This window comes from Capsicum annuum, chromosome 9 (genome assembly GCF_002878395.1).
Source record: "Capsicum annuum cultivar UCD-10X-F1 chromosome 9, UCD10Xv1.1, whole genome shotgun sequence".
NCBI lineage: Eukaryota > Viridiplantae > Streptophyta > Magnoliopsida > Solanales > Solanaceae > Capsicum > Capsicum annuum.
Genome location: NC_061119.1, coordinates 78,403,598 through 78,422,989, shown reverse-complemented (window position 1 = coordinate 78,422,989; position 19,392 = coordinate 78,403,598). Strand labels below are relative to the sequence as shown.

The 19,392-nt window shown below is 39.6% G+C and overlaps 1 protein-coding gene across 2 annotated transcripts in view; it reads right to left on the bottom strand.

Moving 5' to 3' along the window:
- Positions 1-325: 325 nt before the first annotated feature.
- Positions 326-19,392, bottom strand: part of LOC107842599 (importin-11) — a gene marked incomplete at its 5' end in the record, with an annotated part of 62,411 nt that continues 43,344 nt past the window's right edge. Inside the window, 9 exon segments of one of the 2 annotated variants that reach the window (XM_047396863.1) lie at positions 326-951; positions 1,823-2,069; positions 2,156-2,216; positions 2,320-2,376; positions 2,490-2,596; positions 8,247-8,468; positions 8,580-8,624; positions 18,990-19,148; positions 19,225-19,329. In XM_047396863.1, coding sequence (XP_047252819.1) covers positions 1,905-2,069; positions 2,156-2,216; positions 2,320-2,376; positions 2,490-2,596; positions 8,247-8,468; positions 8,580-8,624; positions 18,990-19,148; positions 19,225-19,329 — 921 coding nt within the window. 2 annotated transcript variants of the gene reach the window in all.

The following is a 19,392-nucleotide window of genomic DNA, read 5'->3' as shown; positions in this document are numbered from 1 at the left end:
CATATCTCTACTATATCTATCATAGTCTATTGTTTATAGCATTTTGACTATGGCACTATTTTGTTGTCCATGTTTATTTGTAGACTTTGTATTATTACCTTATTAGTTGCTATACTTTCTTCACTATTTTCTTCTTTGTAACTGAATTTGCTACACTTGACTCAAGAAACTTTCATAAACAACCTCTCAAGATAGTGGTAAGATCTGCGCACTCTACCCTCTCCCAAGTGGGATTTTACTAGGTATATTATTGTTAGCTGTCACTAAGTCTCGCGAAATTTGGCGGATAATATAATGAAGGTTAAATATAAAAAAAAATTGGAAGTAGAAGGGTAAATATGGCCAGATAGTATTATGGTAGGGGTAATATGACGGGATAGTATAACGGGGGTGCATGTAGACAATATTCAAAAGTAGAGGGGTTAGTTTGACCCTTTCCCCTAGTTGCAAACACATCACAGAAATGAAAAAGGCACAAGCGCACAACCAGATTTGTTGGCTAATGCGAATTGTCGTCTCCAATGAATGGTTCCATCATTGTCCTACCCTGCTTTGAGCAAAGGGTAAATTGCCGCCACTTTTTCACACAAGAAATATGACACTCCGTATAACATTGAAGAGGTGAAAATACTGAACCCAGCCATCATAACTGCACACTATCCGGTATTACGTGTACTTGAGACCTCAAGATCAGATCCTTATGCCTTAAAAACCACGACATGAGAGGATCATGCTATTTACAACGTAAGCCCGAACACCAAATGGAAGAAAAATTGGGTGCCTAAGTGGAGAATGCCCTTAAATAGCAACATCACCCTCACCCCTGCACAACTAGGGCAAAACAAGTGAACTGGTCCTCACCCAAGCAGCACAACAAAATCCAACCAAACAATAGGGGCGAAAAAATGGAACTTCATTAATAACAGGCAGCAGCATGCTTCTAGGTGAGACCTGAACAGTAGAAGAATACATCAGTTTTGACCTCAGTAAAGCTACGAAACATACACATGGAAGCAAATAACTGGAGTTTCCTAAGAATGTTACATTCATCAGCAAACTAACTTGCATATTTATATGATTTGATAAGGAACACAAACCAGGCACAAAGAGTCAGAGCCAGAGAGATACGGGAAAAGAAGTACTGTGGATGGGTTGGGTGGTGAGTGGGGGGGTTTCAATATTAGAGTGAAGATAGTCTATCAAGCAACAAGCAAAAAGTAACATGAGTTAAAATGAGATGCCCAATAGATGTTTTGCATGCTGCAATGATCAACTGTAAGTCTACAGTAAATCAATTAAGTTAAGAAACCTATACCTTACAATTTCAAAAGATAATAGATTTAGAAACCATTGGACTACATTACGACAATCTCCATGCTATTCCAATTTTTGCCAGCTACTTCGTCAATTTTTCAATTTACAAAAGTGAGAGGAAATGACTTGCGCTTGAACCAAACTATATTTGAATGTGAAAGAAATCTGGCAGCATAATGCTTCACCTCCTCTTTGAACATTTTTGTTCATACTTGAGAGTGAATACGAAGAGACATTTGAGACATATCACACAGTTTTCCAGTGTAATCAAGAAAACACACATATATCAAGGTTAACACAGGAAGTTTATGCAGAATTTTCATACAGCAAGTTTTATTATAATCATTCACTAGTACATGTATTCTCTTAAATTATAACAGATTCAATGCAGTGATATATGCACCTATCTTTAATATATGTCCACATTATATTAAAACAAAAAATTCCTGTATTTGAGGATCAAGGAGAAGGAAGAAACTTAAATGCATCCACATAGAGAACGACTCACCTTTCTTACGCCTTGGTGAGATCATTGGAAGTCAAAGACCAACTTAGAAAATTACATCAAGAATTGACACCCAGTATTTAACTCATGGCATCTTCAATGCTTGTTTTAATTGATCGAGTACTGCAGGGTGCAGTCTACCAATGGCTGCATTAAAGGACTCCCCACTGTGAAGAGCTGAACAAGTTTGAAGATTGTCTCTAACTGAGTTCTCCAATGAAATCTGGTTTATAGGGTCCGAGAGTTTCATCTAAAAGGAAAAATCTCACTAAGAAACCGATTCGGTAAAAAGCTACATCGCCCTATTCATTTATAAGTACTAGCACCAGGGTTTACCTGTCTCCTCCTCAACTCCTTACTTGGCACATGAGGCTTGCTAGAGCTGACACTGTCACTACTGTGGTTATACATTTTATAATACAACGATAATCCCGTCAGTTGTAAAAATCTCAACAGCCATTAAAGTAAAAAAAAAAAAAAACAAGATTATCAGACCATACCTACACTCTTCTTCACTTAAATCCTCATTTCCACCCAGTATAACACTAGTACATACACTATCAAAAGCAAAGAGGTTAGATTAGCATAAACAAAATGTACATATCATATTAGGATAATATTAAAAGCAAATACATAAATAAATCTCACTATTACAAATTCAATCAAATACCTCATAATCTGATCAAGTTTATCAAGTACTTGAGGCAACCTCAAAGTTAAAATTATAGAGAGGGCCAAACCAATTGTCTTCCTCTGGAAAGAGGTAACATTGTCAACCTGAGAAAAATTCATAAAACAAAAGACCAACAATAACATAAAATGTCAGGTGAGGAAAACTACACAAAGCTGTTAACAGAACTTGGTTCAAAGAAGAATTTCAGGCTAAACTTCCCCAAACCTTCTATAGAAGGATTGGGAAGATGGAAAACCTCCAAGTGCCAGTACAGACTTGACGATATGAACCCACTATAAAAAAGGATAAATAATTTACAGATGATGGCCTTACTCCTCCATGAACTGGAAAAGGTGATTCTGGATGCTGAAGAAGCAGACTCTCATCCAGAAGGGGCAAAAGGAGAGGGGAGTCGAGGGATCTACTGTCATGTTAGGGTAAAGGAAGGAGCAAATCATTCAAGAAAGTTTATAAATAATTTACAGATGATGACCATGCTCCTTCATGAACTGGAAAAGGTCGTTCTCGATATTGAAGAGGCAGACTCTCAACCAGAAGGGGCAAGGGGAAGGAGAGTTGAGGGATCTACCACCATGTTACGGTAAAGGAACAAATCATTTAAGAAAGTATGGAGGACAATCCCAACCAGTGATGTTGGGTACTATGGAAAAAAAGACATTCTAGGAGTTTTGAAGGTAAGCAAGCTTTTTATAGGTGCTAAAGTAGAGATGTCTGTGATGTGTGGGTTAGGCGCATGTCACTGGTTTGCACCCTGCCGCAGACAAAAGTCTGGTATTTTAAGTGGAAAATGGTAGAGGGGCTGGCCTTAATCCATTTGTTTCAAACCGTGAGTCTTTACCCTTCGGTGATTTCTTGGTTATCAAACATAAATATAATATTCGTGTATGTTGGATTTCTGGTGTAAGCTTCAGGAAGTACATGATGTGCCAAATATGGTAGACTTCATCATCACTTCTCCGGAATTGTTGTTTTGTAGAGGTTATCTCTGTTAGAATATGAACAGGAATAGGAATAGTATACCAAATCTTACTAGGAAAAAGATTGTATTATTGTATTGTAGTGTCTATTCATAGGGTCTCAATATAATTATGTAGGTACACAATTCAATAATATTTTTCTCCATTATTTCTCACATGGTATCAGCGCATCGGAGAGAAACATTCGAAAAATTTAGTCAGTCCTTTGTGTCAATTCTAGCGACTGTACAAGTTGTTGATTGTGTCATCCGCTGATTTGGGTGTGTTGTGCGAAAAACCAAACACTGCCACGAGTCTCGAAAATCTCAGGCAATAAAACCTCAACCAGATCCACCGGAAAACAACACCTCATGTGCTGGCGACAGTACGATTTTCTGGCGAAATTTCAGCAGATCGATTTTTAAGATCTTTGACTGTTGGATTCATCCAGATCTACCAACCATTCCAGCATCTGAATTTTCCGACAGTATTTTCCAGATTCCAATCGACGGATTTAAGGTTCCGGGGACTTTCAGAAACCTTTTCCAACGATTTTCAGATTACTGTTTCTAGTTGCTTTCTAGCCAAATTTCACAAGATGTCTTTTGGGTGTGATATTTTAGGCTCCAAAAATACAGAAATTGAAAATTCAAGTCCTATGATCACTTTCGTACCATTAAAGGGAAGTTCAATTTTTTTTGGGGGGAAAGTCTCTTGTTCGTGGCATTTTGGTGATGTTTATGATTTCGAATAGCTCGTTTATAGTATTACCTTGTGGGTGTCTTGTTTTTATTAGCTAGCGGTGTGCTATCCCTTTTTGTTGTTTTCTTTTATTTTTTGTTTGTTATACTGTTATTTGTCCTAAGCCGGGAGTCTATCGAGAACAGTCTCTCTACTTCATCTGAGGTAGTGGTATGGACTACGTACACTTTACCCTTCCTAGACCCCACTTTGTGGGAATACACCGGGTATGTTGTTATTGTTGTTCTTGCTGTTGTTGTAAGGTAAAGTGGGAAGTTCAAATTATTTATCTTGGGCTCCCTCGATTGATTTATAGTGCTAAGGTCAAGGTGTCCATGATCACTTAAAGATCGAAGCTAGTGTGGTGGATGAAAAGAAAAAATCTAGTGAGGAAAATGTGAAAGCCAAAGAACAATGGGAGAAATTGACATTCCATTCTGTAGTCTATTATGGCGATCTATTGATTCCAAGTTGTTGCCCCGTGTTTTTCCCACATGTTATTTAGTTTGGGAAAAGGCACATGCTTTAACACAAATGACATATCTCGTTTTTATGTCTACTTAAAGAAATAAGAACACGATATGTCTACTTACTTGGGACAAGTACAAGCAGTCATGAAGGAATTTGAAATGTTAATAACCGTTAATACAGATGTGGAGAAACAACAAGAGAACAGACATCCGTTGTTTCTAGTTCTTACACTTGTTGGGCTTCCTACAGACCATGATTCATTATATGACCAGATTTTAGCTAGTCCTATGGTTCCTTCATTTGATGAGTTATTCCCTCGCCTACTTCGTCTTGTCGCGTCTCCCAATCACAAAGTAATTTCATCACCCACCATTGACTCTTCTTTTCTTGCATCTCAAACCATAGAAAAACGAACACATCATCCTAAGGAGGTCGTTTTGGAAAATCTCGATCAAAGTGTAGTTATTGGCATAAGCTTGGACCCACTCAGGACATGTCATATTTTGCCACCACCCAATCATGATCCTACTGCTATAAAGGAAATGACCTTCTTTGGAATCAACCGAGTAAGCAGACATCTCCACAGCCTAATCGAGTATCCAATAATGCTCAACCAGAATATGATGAGTTCCTTCAGTATCGAGCAAGTAAGCAGGTGTCTCCACAAGTAGCCTCAGTGGTTCAGCCTAATGCTTCTGTTGCGGGTAATTCTTTTGCATGTGTTTCACAGTCTAATATTCTTGTATCGTGGGTCATGGACTTAGGCGCTTCTGGTAACAAATCACTTTTGACTAATATTATTTATTCATAATCTCTTCCCGCTATTCTTTTAGCCAATAAACTCCAAACAAAACCAAAAGGGTTTGGACAAGCCAAACTATCTTCTGTCACTCGACTCTGTTCTTTATGTCCCTAGTTCTCTTTTTAATCTTGCATTTGTTAGTCGTTTGACGCGTGCCCTTCATTGTGGTATAAAATTTTTTGATGATCTTTTTCCCATGCAGGACTGCAGTACGGGACAGACGATCGACATAGGACATGAATCACAAGACCTTTACTATCTTACCTCTTCAAATTCCTTCACAGACCCTCCAAACCTAATTCACAAATGTTTGAGACATCCGAGTTTATCCAAGCTACAGAAGATGGTGCCTAATTTGTCTAGTTTATCCACATTAGATTGTGAGTCGTGACAACTTGAGAAACACATCCGTGCTATATTTTCACATAGTAGTGAGAGTCATTCAGAGTCTATTTTCCCATTAGTTCATTCTGATATTTGCGGTCCTAGTAGAGCAAGTTGACTCTTAAGGTTTCGTTATTTGGTTAGTTTCATTGATGATTTTTCAAGATATACTTGGGTTATCTTAATAAAAGATTGTTCTGAGTAATTTTCTATATTCAAAAGTTTTTGTGCCAAAATACAAAACCAATTTGGTGTTTATATTCGTACTTTTCGTAGTGATAATGTCTTAGAATACTTGTCCTCCCAAATTTTAAGAGTTTATGACTCATCAAGGCATTATTCACCGGACATCTTGTCACTACACCCCTCAGCAAAACGAAATAGCAAAAAGGAAACTGCTCGCACTCTTCTCATTAAATTCCATGTTCGTTGCGTTTTTGGAGCGATGCAGTCCTCGCATCTTGCTATCTAATTAATAGAATGTCATCATCTTCTATTCAGAATCAGGTTCCCTATTTCATATTTTTTCCTCAATCACATCTCTACTCTATCCCCTCTTGTGTCTTTGGGAGCACGTGCTTTGTTTATAACTTAGCTAAACATAGCCCCAGGAAAAGATAAATTAGCCCCTCGTGCTCTCAAATGTGTCTTCCTTAGTTTGGTTACTCTCGAGTTCAAAAAGGATATCGTTGTTATTCACCTGATCTTCATTCAAACAATTGCAAAGAGAACTAAAATTGGAGAAATCGACAAGAAGGAACTTAAAAAGGACAGCCTGGTGCACTAAGCTCTCGCTATGCGCAGGATCCAAGGAAGGATCCGACCACAAAGATCTATTGTACGCAGCCTCACCTTACATTTCTGTAATGAGTTATTTCCAAGGCTTGAACATGTGACCTCCTGATCACATAGCAACAACTTTACTAGTTACTCCAAGGCTCCCCTCTTCAGATCGATAAGATGGAACTTGTGTGTGATAATTAAGCGGCCCTTCATATCGTGTCAAATCCAGTATTTCATGAGAGGACTACGCACATAGAGATTGATTGTCACTTTCTCATAGAAAAGATACTCTCAGGAGATATTGTTACAAAATTCGTAAAGTCAAATGATTAACTTGCCGATATCTTCACCAAGTCCCTCACTAATCCTCGTATTTATTACATTTGTAACAAGCTAGGTACATATGACTTGTATGCACCAGCTTAAGGGAGAGTGTTAGAATATGAGTAGTAATAGGAATAGTATATAAAAACATACTTGGAAAAGAACCGAATTGTAATGTCTATAAACATGGTCTCAATGTAATTATGTAGGTACATAATTCAATAATATTTTTCTCCATTATTTCTCACAATCTCTTTCGTTGTTAGCCTCTAACAGAAATAAGGTAAGGTTGCATATAATAGACCCTTGTGGTCAGGCCCTTCCCTGGACCCTTTATTTTTTTGTTCTCTTTCATTGTTTTTGTCCAGGTGATGGCAAACTTTTGTTTAGGCTAAACACCAATTTGGTGATTGGCTCTGATGCATTAGCAAAATCTTATTGTGTTAATGAATAAAGGAAACAAGCAAACTTGCTTCATAAAACTGATAACATTAATATATTATACACTATTTAAAGAATCAAGACACTATCGCAACTCTTGTTGCTATAGCAGTGCATTTATAGCCATAAAAGTTACACATGATTGATATATCAAATAGTTCATCATACTGAATGATTTCTTTTGATGACATCTTACACCAAATGATACTACAGCCCAAAAGTCTATTATTCCACAATAAAATACTAAATAGTTTGTGCTCAAGTCAAGTGTTATCAAAAGCAAAAGGCGCAAAAGAGTTCTAAGGTCCATTGGGGTTTTTAGCACAAAGTGTGAGCTTTAATGAAAAGAGGTGCAAAGGGAGAAAAAAAATACAAATATGAATCTTTAGTCCAAGACTAACAGTTATAAGCATGAATATGAAAAATATATGAACAAAGAAATTGAAAAAAGTTACGATAAAGTGAAATATCAATTGTTTCATGTCGTCTCTTCACAAGAGGCTCATTGGCAAGGAAAAGCATGCCTTAGAACCTTGAAGGCAATACTGAAGCACACATTAAGCGAGACGAAACACTCGTAACACGTTTTGAGCCTCGCTTCACGGCTTAAGCACCTTCGACAACACTATGCTCAACTGGGATCGTAATGATCCTGGCTCACATATTTGCACCTTGATACAGCAAGGAGAAATATTAATATTTTGATTTAACAGACAAACCAAGAATGCACCTTACTTTCATAAGTATCAGGTCAGGTTTTGTAGAGGTCCTAAAGGAAACCATCAATCACAACAATATCTATAAAACATAAAATTTAATCACATAACTTACCTTTTCAAGCCATACGTCGACAAGGCAAAGGAGTATATTTTCTTCACCAGGAAAACCAGATTTCTGAAGGTGTGTAAACAGTGATGGATCAGAAGTCAGCTGCGCTAGATAATTAGTGTTCATCACCAAAATCCTTGCCAGCAGGGCTGATGATGATGCTTTTACAGCTGCCTTGGAAGGATCGCGATCATCTCCCTCAGTCAAGCACGTGATTATTAATTTCTAGCAACAATCATGGAACCACATGAAACCATCCGATAAATGAAGAGGTAGACATACATGTTGTAGTGCCTAGAAAAAAACAAAAAAGACAAAGAAGAGAACTACAGTTACCTGCAGAGACGAGCTGAGCAGCTGAGGCACTTCCATCGGGAAACACTGCCACATCACAAAAGCATTAGCATATGTCATTAACAGGAAGAACCCTTTTGGGTCTATGTTAAATCCATCAATTTTCTCTCTCTACCTCTCTTCTCTCCCTTCTCTCTAAGGCAAAAGAGAAGCCGCCGGCCAACCACCAGTCACCTCGCCGGCTTTCCCCTCTCTCGACATCACCGGCGAAATCCCGTCGGCTTCCCCGATCGTCCTGACCGTCGACCAACAGCAACAACCATCAAACCACCCACACCTCCAAGTCGTCGCCCATCTCCATCATCCAGGGTAGGGTCGTGGCTTTGGGCGTCGATGACAGGGTAGGGTCATGTCCGAGGGGTTTGGGCCTGGGGACGGGTGTCAGGGTGGGGGAAGAGGGGAGGACTAGTTTAGGACTGGAGCAAAGTATGGTGTTAGGTCGAGGGTTGGGGGTGGAGTGAAGGGTGGTAAAGGTAGACTTGATACTAGTATAGATAGGGTGAGGGTGGGGTCTTGGAACATAGGAACCCTTTAGGGTGGTAAGTCAATAGAGCTGGTGAAGATTCTTAGAAAGAGGAGGATTAATATTGCATGTGTTCAGGAGACCAAGTGGGCAGGGTCTAAGGCCAGGGATGTGGATGGTTGCAAGCTTTGGTACTCAGGGAGGGATAGGCGTAGGTATGGAGTACGCATCTTAGTAGATGAAGAATTTAGAGGGTAAGTAGCGAAGATTAGGAGGGTCAATGATAGGCTGATGACGATTAAGTTAGTCATTGGGGGGTGTACTTTGAACGTGTGTGGTGTTTATGCGCCTTAGGTGGGCTTGGACGGGGAGGAGAAGAAGCGGTTTTGGGAGGCTTTGGATGAGGTGGTAAGAGGTGTGCCAAGCTCTGAGAAGATTGTTGTAGCAGGGGATTTCAATGGTCACATCAGGGTGGTACCGGGGGGCTATGGCGATGTGCATGGGGGTTATGGTTTTGGGGAGAGGAATGATGAAGGAGTTGCTTTATTGGACTTTGCGAGGGCCTTTAGGTTGGTAGTAGTGAATTCGAGCTTTCCGAAGAAGGAGGATCACCTGATCACCTTCCGAAGCGCAATAGCTAAGACGCAGATTGACTTTCTGCTGCTTCGGAACGGGGATAGGGTGCTGTGCAAGGACTGTAAAGTCATCCCGATTGAGAACCTTTTGTCCCAGCACAGGCTTCTGGTGATGGATTTGAGCTTAAAGAAGGATAGGAAGAGGAAGGGAGGGGAGGGGCGTCCTAGAATTAAGTGCGGGGGCTTGACTCCGGTTAGTGCGTTGGAGATAGGGGAGAACATGGCGAAGATGGGGGTGTGGGAATGTAGGGGCGACGTGGATGGTATATGGGATAGGGCTGCTAGGTGTATCAGGGAGACAGCTAGAAAGGTGTTGGGTATCTCGAGGGGCCGGGCTGGTCAGCGGCAGGGGGATTGGTGGTGGAATGAAGAAGTAAAGAAGAAAGTGGAGACTAAGAAGGGGGCATATGCTAAGTTGGTTGAGAGTACGAATGAAGAGGATAAGCGGGCTAGTAAGGAAGAGTACAAGTTAGCTAGGAAAGAGGCTAAGTTAGTAGTTACGGCTGCTAAGACGGCAGGTTTTGAGAGCTTGTATGCGGGGTTGGAGGAGCGAGGTGGGGAAAAAAGGTTGTATAGGCTTGCTAAGGCGAGGGAGAGAAAGGGTCGTGAGCTAGACCAAGTGAAGTGCATTAAGGGGAAGGATGGTAGTGTGCTGGTGGAGGACGCTCATATTAAGAGAAGATGGCAGTCGTATTTTCACAAGACTTTGGAATGATGAGGGGGACAGGGACATTGTGCTAGGAGAGCTGGAGCACTCAGAGAGGTCACAATTTCAGGTATTGTAGGCGTTTTAAGGTGGAGGAGGTCAGTGAGGCTATTCGCAAAATGCGGAGGGGTAGGGCGACAGGGCCAAACGAGATCCCTGTGGACTTTTGGAAGTTTGCTGGTAGGGCTAGTTTAAGGTGGTTGACCGAATTGTTTAATGGCATTTTCAAAACGGTAAAAATGCCTGAGGCGTGGAGGTGGAGCACCATGATTCCTCTATATAAGAACAAGGGTGACATCCAGAGTTGCAACAACTACAGGGGTATTAAGTTGTTAAGTTATACTATGAAGATTTGGGAGAGAGTGGTAGAGCGGAGGTTGAGGAAGATAGTGTCTATTTCGGAGAACCAGTTTGGCCTTATGCCCGGTCGCTCAACGACGGAGGCAATTCACCTGGTGCGAAGACTGGTGGAGCAGTATAGGGAAAGGAAGAAGGATCTCCACATGGTATATATCGACTTGGAGAAGGCATACGACAAAGTTCCTAAGGAGGTTCTTTGGAGATGCTTGGAGGTGAGTGGGGTCCCGGTGGCTTACATCAGATCGATTAAGGACATGTATGAAGGAGCTAAGACCCAGGTGAGGACGGCGAGAGGAGATTCTGAGCATTTTCCGGTTGCATCAGGGATCGACTCTTAGCCCTTTTCTGTTTGCTTTGGTGATGGATTTTATAACGTGGCGTATTCAAGGTGAGGTGCCTTGGTGCATGCTTTTTGCGGATGATGTAGTGTTGATTGATGAGACGCGGGGAGGTGTGAATGATAAATTAGAGGTTTGGAGACAAACACTTAGTCTACAGGGTTCAGGTTGAGTAGAAGCAAGACAGAGTATATGGAATGCAAGTTTAATGACTTGAGGCAGGAGGACGAGTTGGTAGTTAGGTTGGACTCTCAGGTGGTGTGTAGGAGGGATAGTTTTAAGTATCTCGGGTCCTTGGAAAATGGTGAGATTGATGAGGATATCTCCCACCGGATTGGGGCAGGTTGGATGAAGTGGAGGCTAGCCTCGAGAGTGTTGTGTGATAAGAAGGTGCCGCTCAAACTTAAAGAAAAATTTTACAGAATGGCAATTCGTCCAGCCATGTTATATGGAGCGGAGTGTTGCCAGTAAAGAACGCCCATATCCAAAAATTGAAGGTGGCGGAAATGCGGATGTTGCGTTGGATGTGTGGGCTTACTAGGAGTGATAGGGTTAGGAATGAGATTATTCGGGAGAAGGTTGGAGTGGCTTCGGTGGAGGACAAGATGCGGGAAATTCAGGTGAGATGGTTCGGGCATGTGAGTAGAAGGGGCGCGAATGCCCCAGTTCGTAGGTGTGAGAGACTGGCTTTCGATGGTTTCAGGCGGGGTAGGGGTAGGCCAAAGAAATATTGGAGGGAAGTGATTAGACGGGACATAGAGCAGTTACATTTTACGGAGAACATGACCCTAGATAGGAAGCTGTGGAGGACGCGGATAAGAGTAGAAGGTTAGTGCCTGCAGGTGGGCTGTAGTCGGAAGCTAGGAGAGCTTTGGGGTGGGGTATTGTGGGTGAGGGTGCCTTTGATTTGTTAGTATAGGGTTCTACTGTGTGGATGCCTTATTTTTATTGTTCCAACGTGTTTCACGCTTTATTATGAATTTACTTATTATTCTTTGTCCGAAGCCGGGGGTCTATCGAAAACAGCCTTGCTACCTCTCCGGAGGTAGTGGTATGGACTGCGTACATTTTACCCTCCCCAGACCCCCACAGTGTAGGAATACACGGCTTTGTTGTTGTTGTTATTGTTGTAGATTGCGAAAAGTTTGTACTGAAACCTGGGTTTGTTGGATTTATGAAGGAAAATGTTTTATGAAAAATGTTTTCCTATTTTCTCATGTTCATTTGACTAAAAATTTAAAAAAATAATTTTCCTAGGAAAACAAGTTCAAGCAAGGAAAATGAGTTCCTTAAACAAAGTAGTGAAAAAAAGTTGCAATATTCATACCTCTCAAAATAACTCAACCCCTACCCCGCCCCCCTCCAAAGTTTTTTCAAAAGAAATACAAATTTTTTTTACTCCACTGCCTACCAACCCCCCCCCCCCCCCCATTTATGACGGAAAGAGGTAAATACGAAAACAAAGAAAGTAAAAACACCAAATTTAACGTGGAAAACCCCTTCAAGACGAAGGTAACAACCACGGGATCACAGAGATCCAAATTGCTCCACTATAACAATAAAAGGGTCACAAATATTTTCCAAATGGTCACACAACAAGAGTCAAACACGGAGAAGCAATAGATACACCAACAAAAGCAAATCAAGAGAAACCACCCGAAACGGAGCTACTGTCGGGACTCAAAACTGGATGCTACGAACCTCCAAATTCGTTCTCCACCATTCAAATCAAACACCAAGATGTTAGCAACACTCAGTAAAAATTTCAGCCCGATCCAACAGTGAATGAGCCAGAAAACGCGATCTGAAGTTGGCTGGTCGGAGAGGAAAAACTGCACTTTGGCTGGAATATGTGCCATAGTCCAACAAACTCTCCCTCCAGCCAAGGGGCCAAATGGATCTTCAAGCGGAGGAACACATGACAGGCTTCATGCCTGCCAAAGTTCTACAATACTCGTGCTTCTCTACAACCACCACTTTTGTTAGCATATCTAAAGGATTGTCATCGGTGTGTATCTTCTCTACCTCAAATAATTTCTCTTCCACGGCTATTTTAATCCAATGATACTTCCTAGTAATATGCTTGGACTTAGAATGAAAAATGGAGTGCATGGTGAGATAAATAGCACTCTGATTATCACAAAATAAGACGAATCTCGATTGCTCAAAGTCGAGATCTTTCATAAATTTCTTCATCCAAAGCAATTCTTTTACACCTTCAGCGATAGCAATATATTCGGCTTCTGTGGTGGATAGACCAATACACTTCAGTAGTCTTAATTGCCATGAAATAGCTCCCCTTGCAAAAGTGATCAAATAACTGGAAGTGGATCTTGAGTTGTCAAGATTACCTCCCAAATCAGAGTTTGTGTAGAAACCAAGTTCAGGTGTGCCACTACCATTGCACAACTTCATATCTGCAATACCCTTCAAATATCTTAGTATCCATTTTACAACATTCCAATGTTCCTTTCCAGGATTAGAAAGAAATTTGCTAACAATGCCAACAATTTGCTAACAGTACTAACGGCATGTGCAATATCTGGTCTAGTGCAAACCATAGCATACATCAAACTATCAACTCCAGAGGAGTAGGGAATAGAAGACATTTCTTGCTTTTCTTCGTTAGTAGATAGACTCTGGATCGTACTCAATTTGAAGTGTTTAGCAAGAGGAGTACTAACCACTTTTGTTTCTGTCATATTGAACCTCTTCAATATCTTCACAATGTATTGTTGGGATAATGATAACTCCTCTTTATCTCTATCTCTGTGTATTTGGATGCCTAAAATTTTCCTTAGTGGCCCTAAGTCCTTCATCGCAAAAGATTTGCTCAACTTTTTCTTAAGGATTACAATTCTAGATTTAGTTTTGCCAACAATTAGCATATCATCCACATAAGTAGTGAAATCATCATCAGAGAACTTCTCAAAGAATGCACAGTGATTTGAAAAAGTTTTCTTGTATTCTTGCTTTTCAATGACAAATTCAAACTTCAAATACCATTGTCTTAGAGCTTGTTTCAAGCCATAAAAGCTTTTTCTCAATTTGCAGACATAGTTTTCTTTTTCTTTGAATACAAAACCTTCAGGCTACTCCATGTAAATCTCTTCATCTAAATCACCATAAAGAAAAGCAATCTTGACATCCATCTGCTAAACCTCTAAATCTAAACTTGCAGCTAAGCCTAGCACCATATGAATAGAAGACATTTTCACAACAAGAGAGAAAATTTTATCAAAGTCAACTCCCTTTCTCTAGCCAAAGATTTTAACAATTAGCCTCGCCTTATATCTAGGCGCAGAGGTATGCTGCTCTTGCTTTGCTCTAAAGATCCATTTGTTTGTTAGAGCTTTCTTACCTTTCGGTAATTCCACTAACTCATATGTGCCATCCTCGTGGAGTGACTTCATCGTATCTTCCGTAGCTTCTACCCACTTATCTCTGTGAGTATCTTGCATGGCTCATCATAATCTCCAAGTTTCTCCCATGTCTGTCAAAAGTACATACTCATTTGGAGAATAATAAATTGACCTTTGCTTCTCCCTAGAAGATCTTCTACAAGAGGTTTCAAGAACATTTGCAGTAGTTATCTGAGCAAGAGTTGGTTGTTGATCAACCACAACATCATTAATTAAACCGTCTATAGGTTCTACACCCATTAGATCATCATCTGCATTATTATCTTGGGTTCCTTCGTGTGCAATAGATGTATCAACAATAAGAACTGGATCAACATCAACTAAGCTCTCATTTTATTGAGAATCTAGTCTTTTCAATATCTTCAATAGTTTGATCTTCAAAGAACACTGCATCACAACTTCTAATAAGCTTCTTATTAACTGGATCACAAAAGTGATACCCTAACTCATTTTGACCATAACCAATGAAGATGCACTGCTTAGTCTTGACATCTAGTTTTGACCTCTCATCTTTTGAAACATGCACACAAGCTTTACACCCAAAAACTTTCAAGTGATCATAGGAAACATCCTTAGCAAACCATACTCTATTTGGAATATCACCATCCAAAGCAACTCCCGAGGACAAGTTGATAACATAAGAAACGGTATTAAGTGCTTCTGCCCAAAAGGAATTTGGAAGTTTAGCCTCGAAAAGTACACATCTAACACTCTCAACTAGAGTTCTATTCATCCTTTCTGCCAAGCCATTCAATTGAAGCGTCTTGGGTGGATTTTTCTGATGATGAATTCCTTGTGATTTGCAATAGTTATAAAAAGGACCAACATATTCACCGCCATTGTCAGTGCGAATACATTTTAGTTTCTTCTTGATTTGTCTCTCATATAAGGCTTGAAATTCCTTAAACACATCAAGCACTTGATCTTTGGATTTTAAAGGATATACCCGGAGCTTGAGAGAATGATCATCAATGAAAGTCGCAAAGCAAGGTGCACCACCTTGTGACTTCACTATAAAAGGACCACACAAATCAGAGTGTACTAGCTCCAACAGTTCAGGTTTTTTTAACGGGGAATGACCACGAAAAAAAACTCTTCTATTTTCCGACTAAGCAGTGAACACATCTTTTCACCTTTGTTTGTTTCACATCAGCAAGCAGACTCTTCTTAGCCAAACACGTGAGTCCCCTCTCGCTTATATGACTGAGCCTCTTGTGCCATAATTCTGAGATAAATTGTCATTTTTCACCAAATTCAATCATTAAGGACAAATCCTTGAGTCACGTATAAATTAGAATACTCTCTTCCTCGAGCCACAACTAATGCGCCTTGGGTGAGCTTCCATTGCCCATTGAAGAAGTCATTATAATAGTCATCATCATTTAGTTGCCCTACAGATATCAAGTTTAGAGGAATGTATGGAGCATGTTTGACATTCTGAAGGACTAACATTGTACCAATATTAGTCTTCAAACAGACCGTGCCAAAACCAAACACCTTGACCTTACCAGCATTGCCCATCTTCAACACTCTAGTTAACAGGAGAAAAGAGCAGCCCGGTGCACTAAAGCTACCGCTATGTGAGGTGTCCGGGGAAGGCCCCACCACAAGGGTGCATCGTACGCAGCCTTACCATACATTTCTGCAAGAGGCTGTTTCCAAGGCTTGAACCCGTGTGACATGGGATAATATGATGAACTAGCATAAGATGAAAAGAAGTCATTCCTCGATGTGACATGAAATGTAGCTCCAGAATCTACTATCCAACTAGTATCATGGGATACGAAATTGATGACATGCTTATCACAAGCAACGAGAAGGTTATCTCTGACAAAAGCAACAACATTGTTTCCGTTATTTTTCCTCTTTCTTTCCTTCTCTAGTCTCTTGCTTCAACTTATTGCAAAACTTTTTAATGTTTTTTCTAGCCACGATGATAGCATGGACAACTCTCATACCCTGACCTTGACTTGTTTCTACTTTTACCTCTATTTCTTGCATTTCTTGTTTTGTCTCTCTCGATCTTCTATAAATAGAACATCTGAGTACGAGGACAACCTTGAGATTTTCTCCTAACTTCTTCATTCAAAACACCACTCTTAGCAATTCCATAGTCACCTTGCCACCAGGAGCTGAATTTGTTAAAGAAACACAAAGAATCTGGTTAGAGTATTCAGAAGCCAAAGTCCTTGTATCTCATCGTCGAAATTAACACTCATTCAAGAAAATTGATCAAGGACACCTTGAAAATCATTTATATGGTCACGAATATGACTGTGCTCCTTGTATGTAAAGGTCATCAATTGTTTTAGTAGGAACAACTTGTTATTGCCTGATTTTGAAGTGTAAAATGTCTCCAACTTTTCCCACAATGTTCTAGCATGTGTCTCATTCACAATATGATTGCGAACATTGTCTTCAACCCATTGCCTTATATATCCACATATTTGTTGGTGCTCAAAATCCCAATTCTCATCAATTATATTCACGGGTTTATGAGCAGAAAAAATGGGAAAATGCATCTTCTTCACAAATATAAGATCTTTCATCTTGCTCTTCCTATGTTGTAATTGTTCCCATTAAAACATACCATCTTGCTCATATTTTCCTCCATCCCAAAATCCTTGATAGATAACCAAGACTTTGATGCCACTTGTTATGATGGAAAGAGGTAAATACGAAAACAAAAAAAGTAAAGTACACCAAATTTTACGTGGAAAAACCCTTCAAGTCGAAGGTAACAACCACGGGATCACAGAGATCCAAATTGCTCCACTATAACAAAAAAGGGTTACAAATATTCTCTAAATGGCCGCACAACAAGAGCCAAACGCAAAGAAGCAATAGCTATACCAATAAAAGCAAATCAAGAGAAACCACCCAAAACAGAGCTATTGTTCGGGACTCAAAACTGGATGCTGCGAACCTCCAAATCCGATCTCCACCTCAAATCAAACACCAAGATGTTAGGAAACACTCAGTAAAACTTTCAGCCCGATCCAACAGTTAACGGGCCAGAAAACGCGATCTGAAGTTGGCTGGTCGGAGAGGAAAAACTGCAGCAACTAAACTCTCTTCTCTCTTCTTTCTTTGGTGAAAACTCTCTCAAAACCTCTTTTATGTGCTAATGTCTCTCAAAGACAAATACCAATGAGCATGAATAATCTCTCTCAAATAGTCCTATTTATAGATGATGGGTGGTGCTTTTCCTAAAGCCAAACAAACTACAAATAAAATAGAAATTTGAATTTTTTTCCAAATATGATTGGAAACCATAAGAGAATAGGATTAAGCCATAAGCCTTTGGCTGGAACATGGGCCACAGCCTAACACCTCTCCCAAAATTTAAAAAAAAAATCAATTTATTTTTCTTGCCCTACCCCTACCCACACTACTCCCTACCAGCCACAACCTCCACCTCCACCTCCCCCCAAAAAAAAATATTGATTTTTTATATTTACTCCATCCCCTACCACCCCCTCCCTAAAAAAAAAAAAATCTAAATTGTTTTTTAAAAAAAAATTCAAAACTATTTTCTTACCCCAAAACTATTTTCTTACCCCACCCCTACTACCTCCCTTTAAAAAAAAATTAGAAGATTTCAAAAAAAAAAAACTTTTACAACGCCTCTCTTGGCCTACTCGTTCTCATTAGTTTATGTAAATATACACAAATGTTTTTAGAAAACATTTTCCAACTAGCGTAACGAACACAAAAAAAAAAAAAATAAGTAAGAAACAGCTTGTTTTCCTTGAAAATGTTTTCTTGAAAAATATTGGCCATGGTAAACATTTTCTCCATACCGAACACACCCCTGGTCTCAACATATTTTCATCTTATCAAAGCTCAATTTATAACATGAGAAGTTTGTATTGGAACTTGGGGGTGTTTGGCCATGAGAATTTTTTACTTTTTTCCAAAAAATTATTAGTGTTTAGCCATAAGAATTCCAAATATAATATGAAATTGTATTTGGAAAAGTGAAAACAAGTTAAACCTAGTTTCACTTTTTTCACTTTTACTTCTCTCACAAAAAAATCAAAAACAACTCCAATTTATATTCACGGTCAAACATAACTCCAAACTCCAACTTCAACTTCAACTCCAATTTCAACTCCAAAAAATTTTGGTTTTCATACCCAAACACCTACTTAGTTTTGATACATTTTGATCTCATCAAAGCTCAAATTTAGAACAAAGGAATTGAAGATTTTAAGAATAATATCAACTACTCTTTTCTGTTACTTTTCTCTTATCTAAAGCTCAAATTCAGAACATATGGAATTATACATTTTAAGAAGCATGTCCATTACGTTTTCCTCTCCCTTCATTTCTGACTATTTGCAGCCCTGTTGGAGAAGTAGTACACTGAAACTAAAGCAGTGTAGCATATCATTTATTTGGTAAATCTACTATGCCCAGCCTTCCAAATACATAATTTAATAGAAGTGACAAGGAAATCAAATACCTGAACTAGAATGTCAATGACAGGAATAACTGAGAGTAGTCCCCTATCATTGACATTCCCAACCACCAGATCTAGTAGTTTGGCAACACTAGACGCATGCAAACTGAGAAATTCCCTTCCACCCAAAATAACGTAGTCTTCAATGATATTGGTAGCAACCTACATGTCATGGAACATCAGCACAATAAACAATCCAGAACTGGAAAAATTAGTTCTGTTAAATTCTCTCTTCAACCTTCAAGTGATCAAAACTTCTTTCCAAAATTTCCACAAGACATGGGAAATACCCCAACAACTCTGGTACCATAGAAGGCGCATTAATAAGTGTTGCTTCCCATAACTGTATGATAACCTGGCTGGAATTAGGGAACAGTTCAAATACGAAAATTAATCAATTAAATCG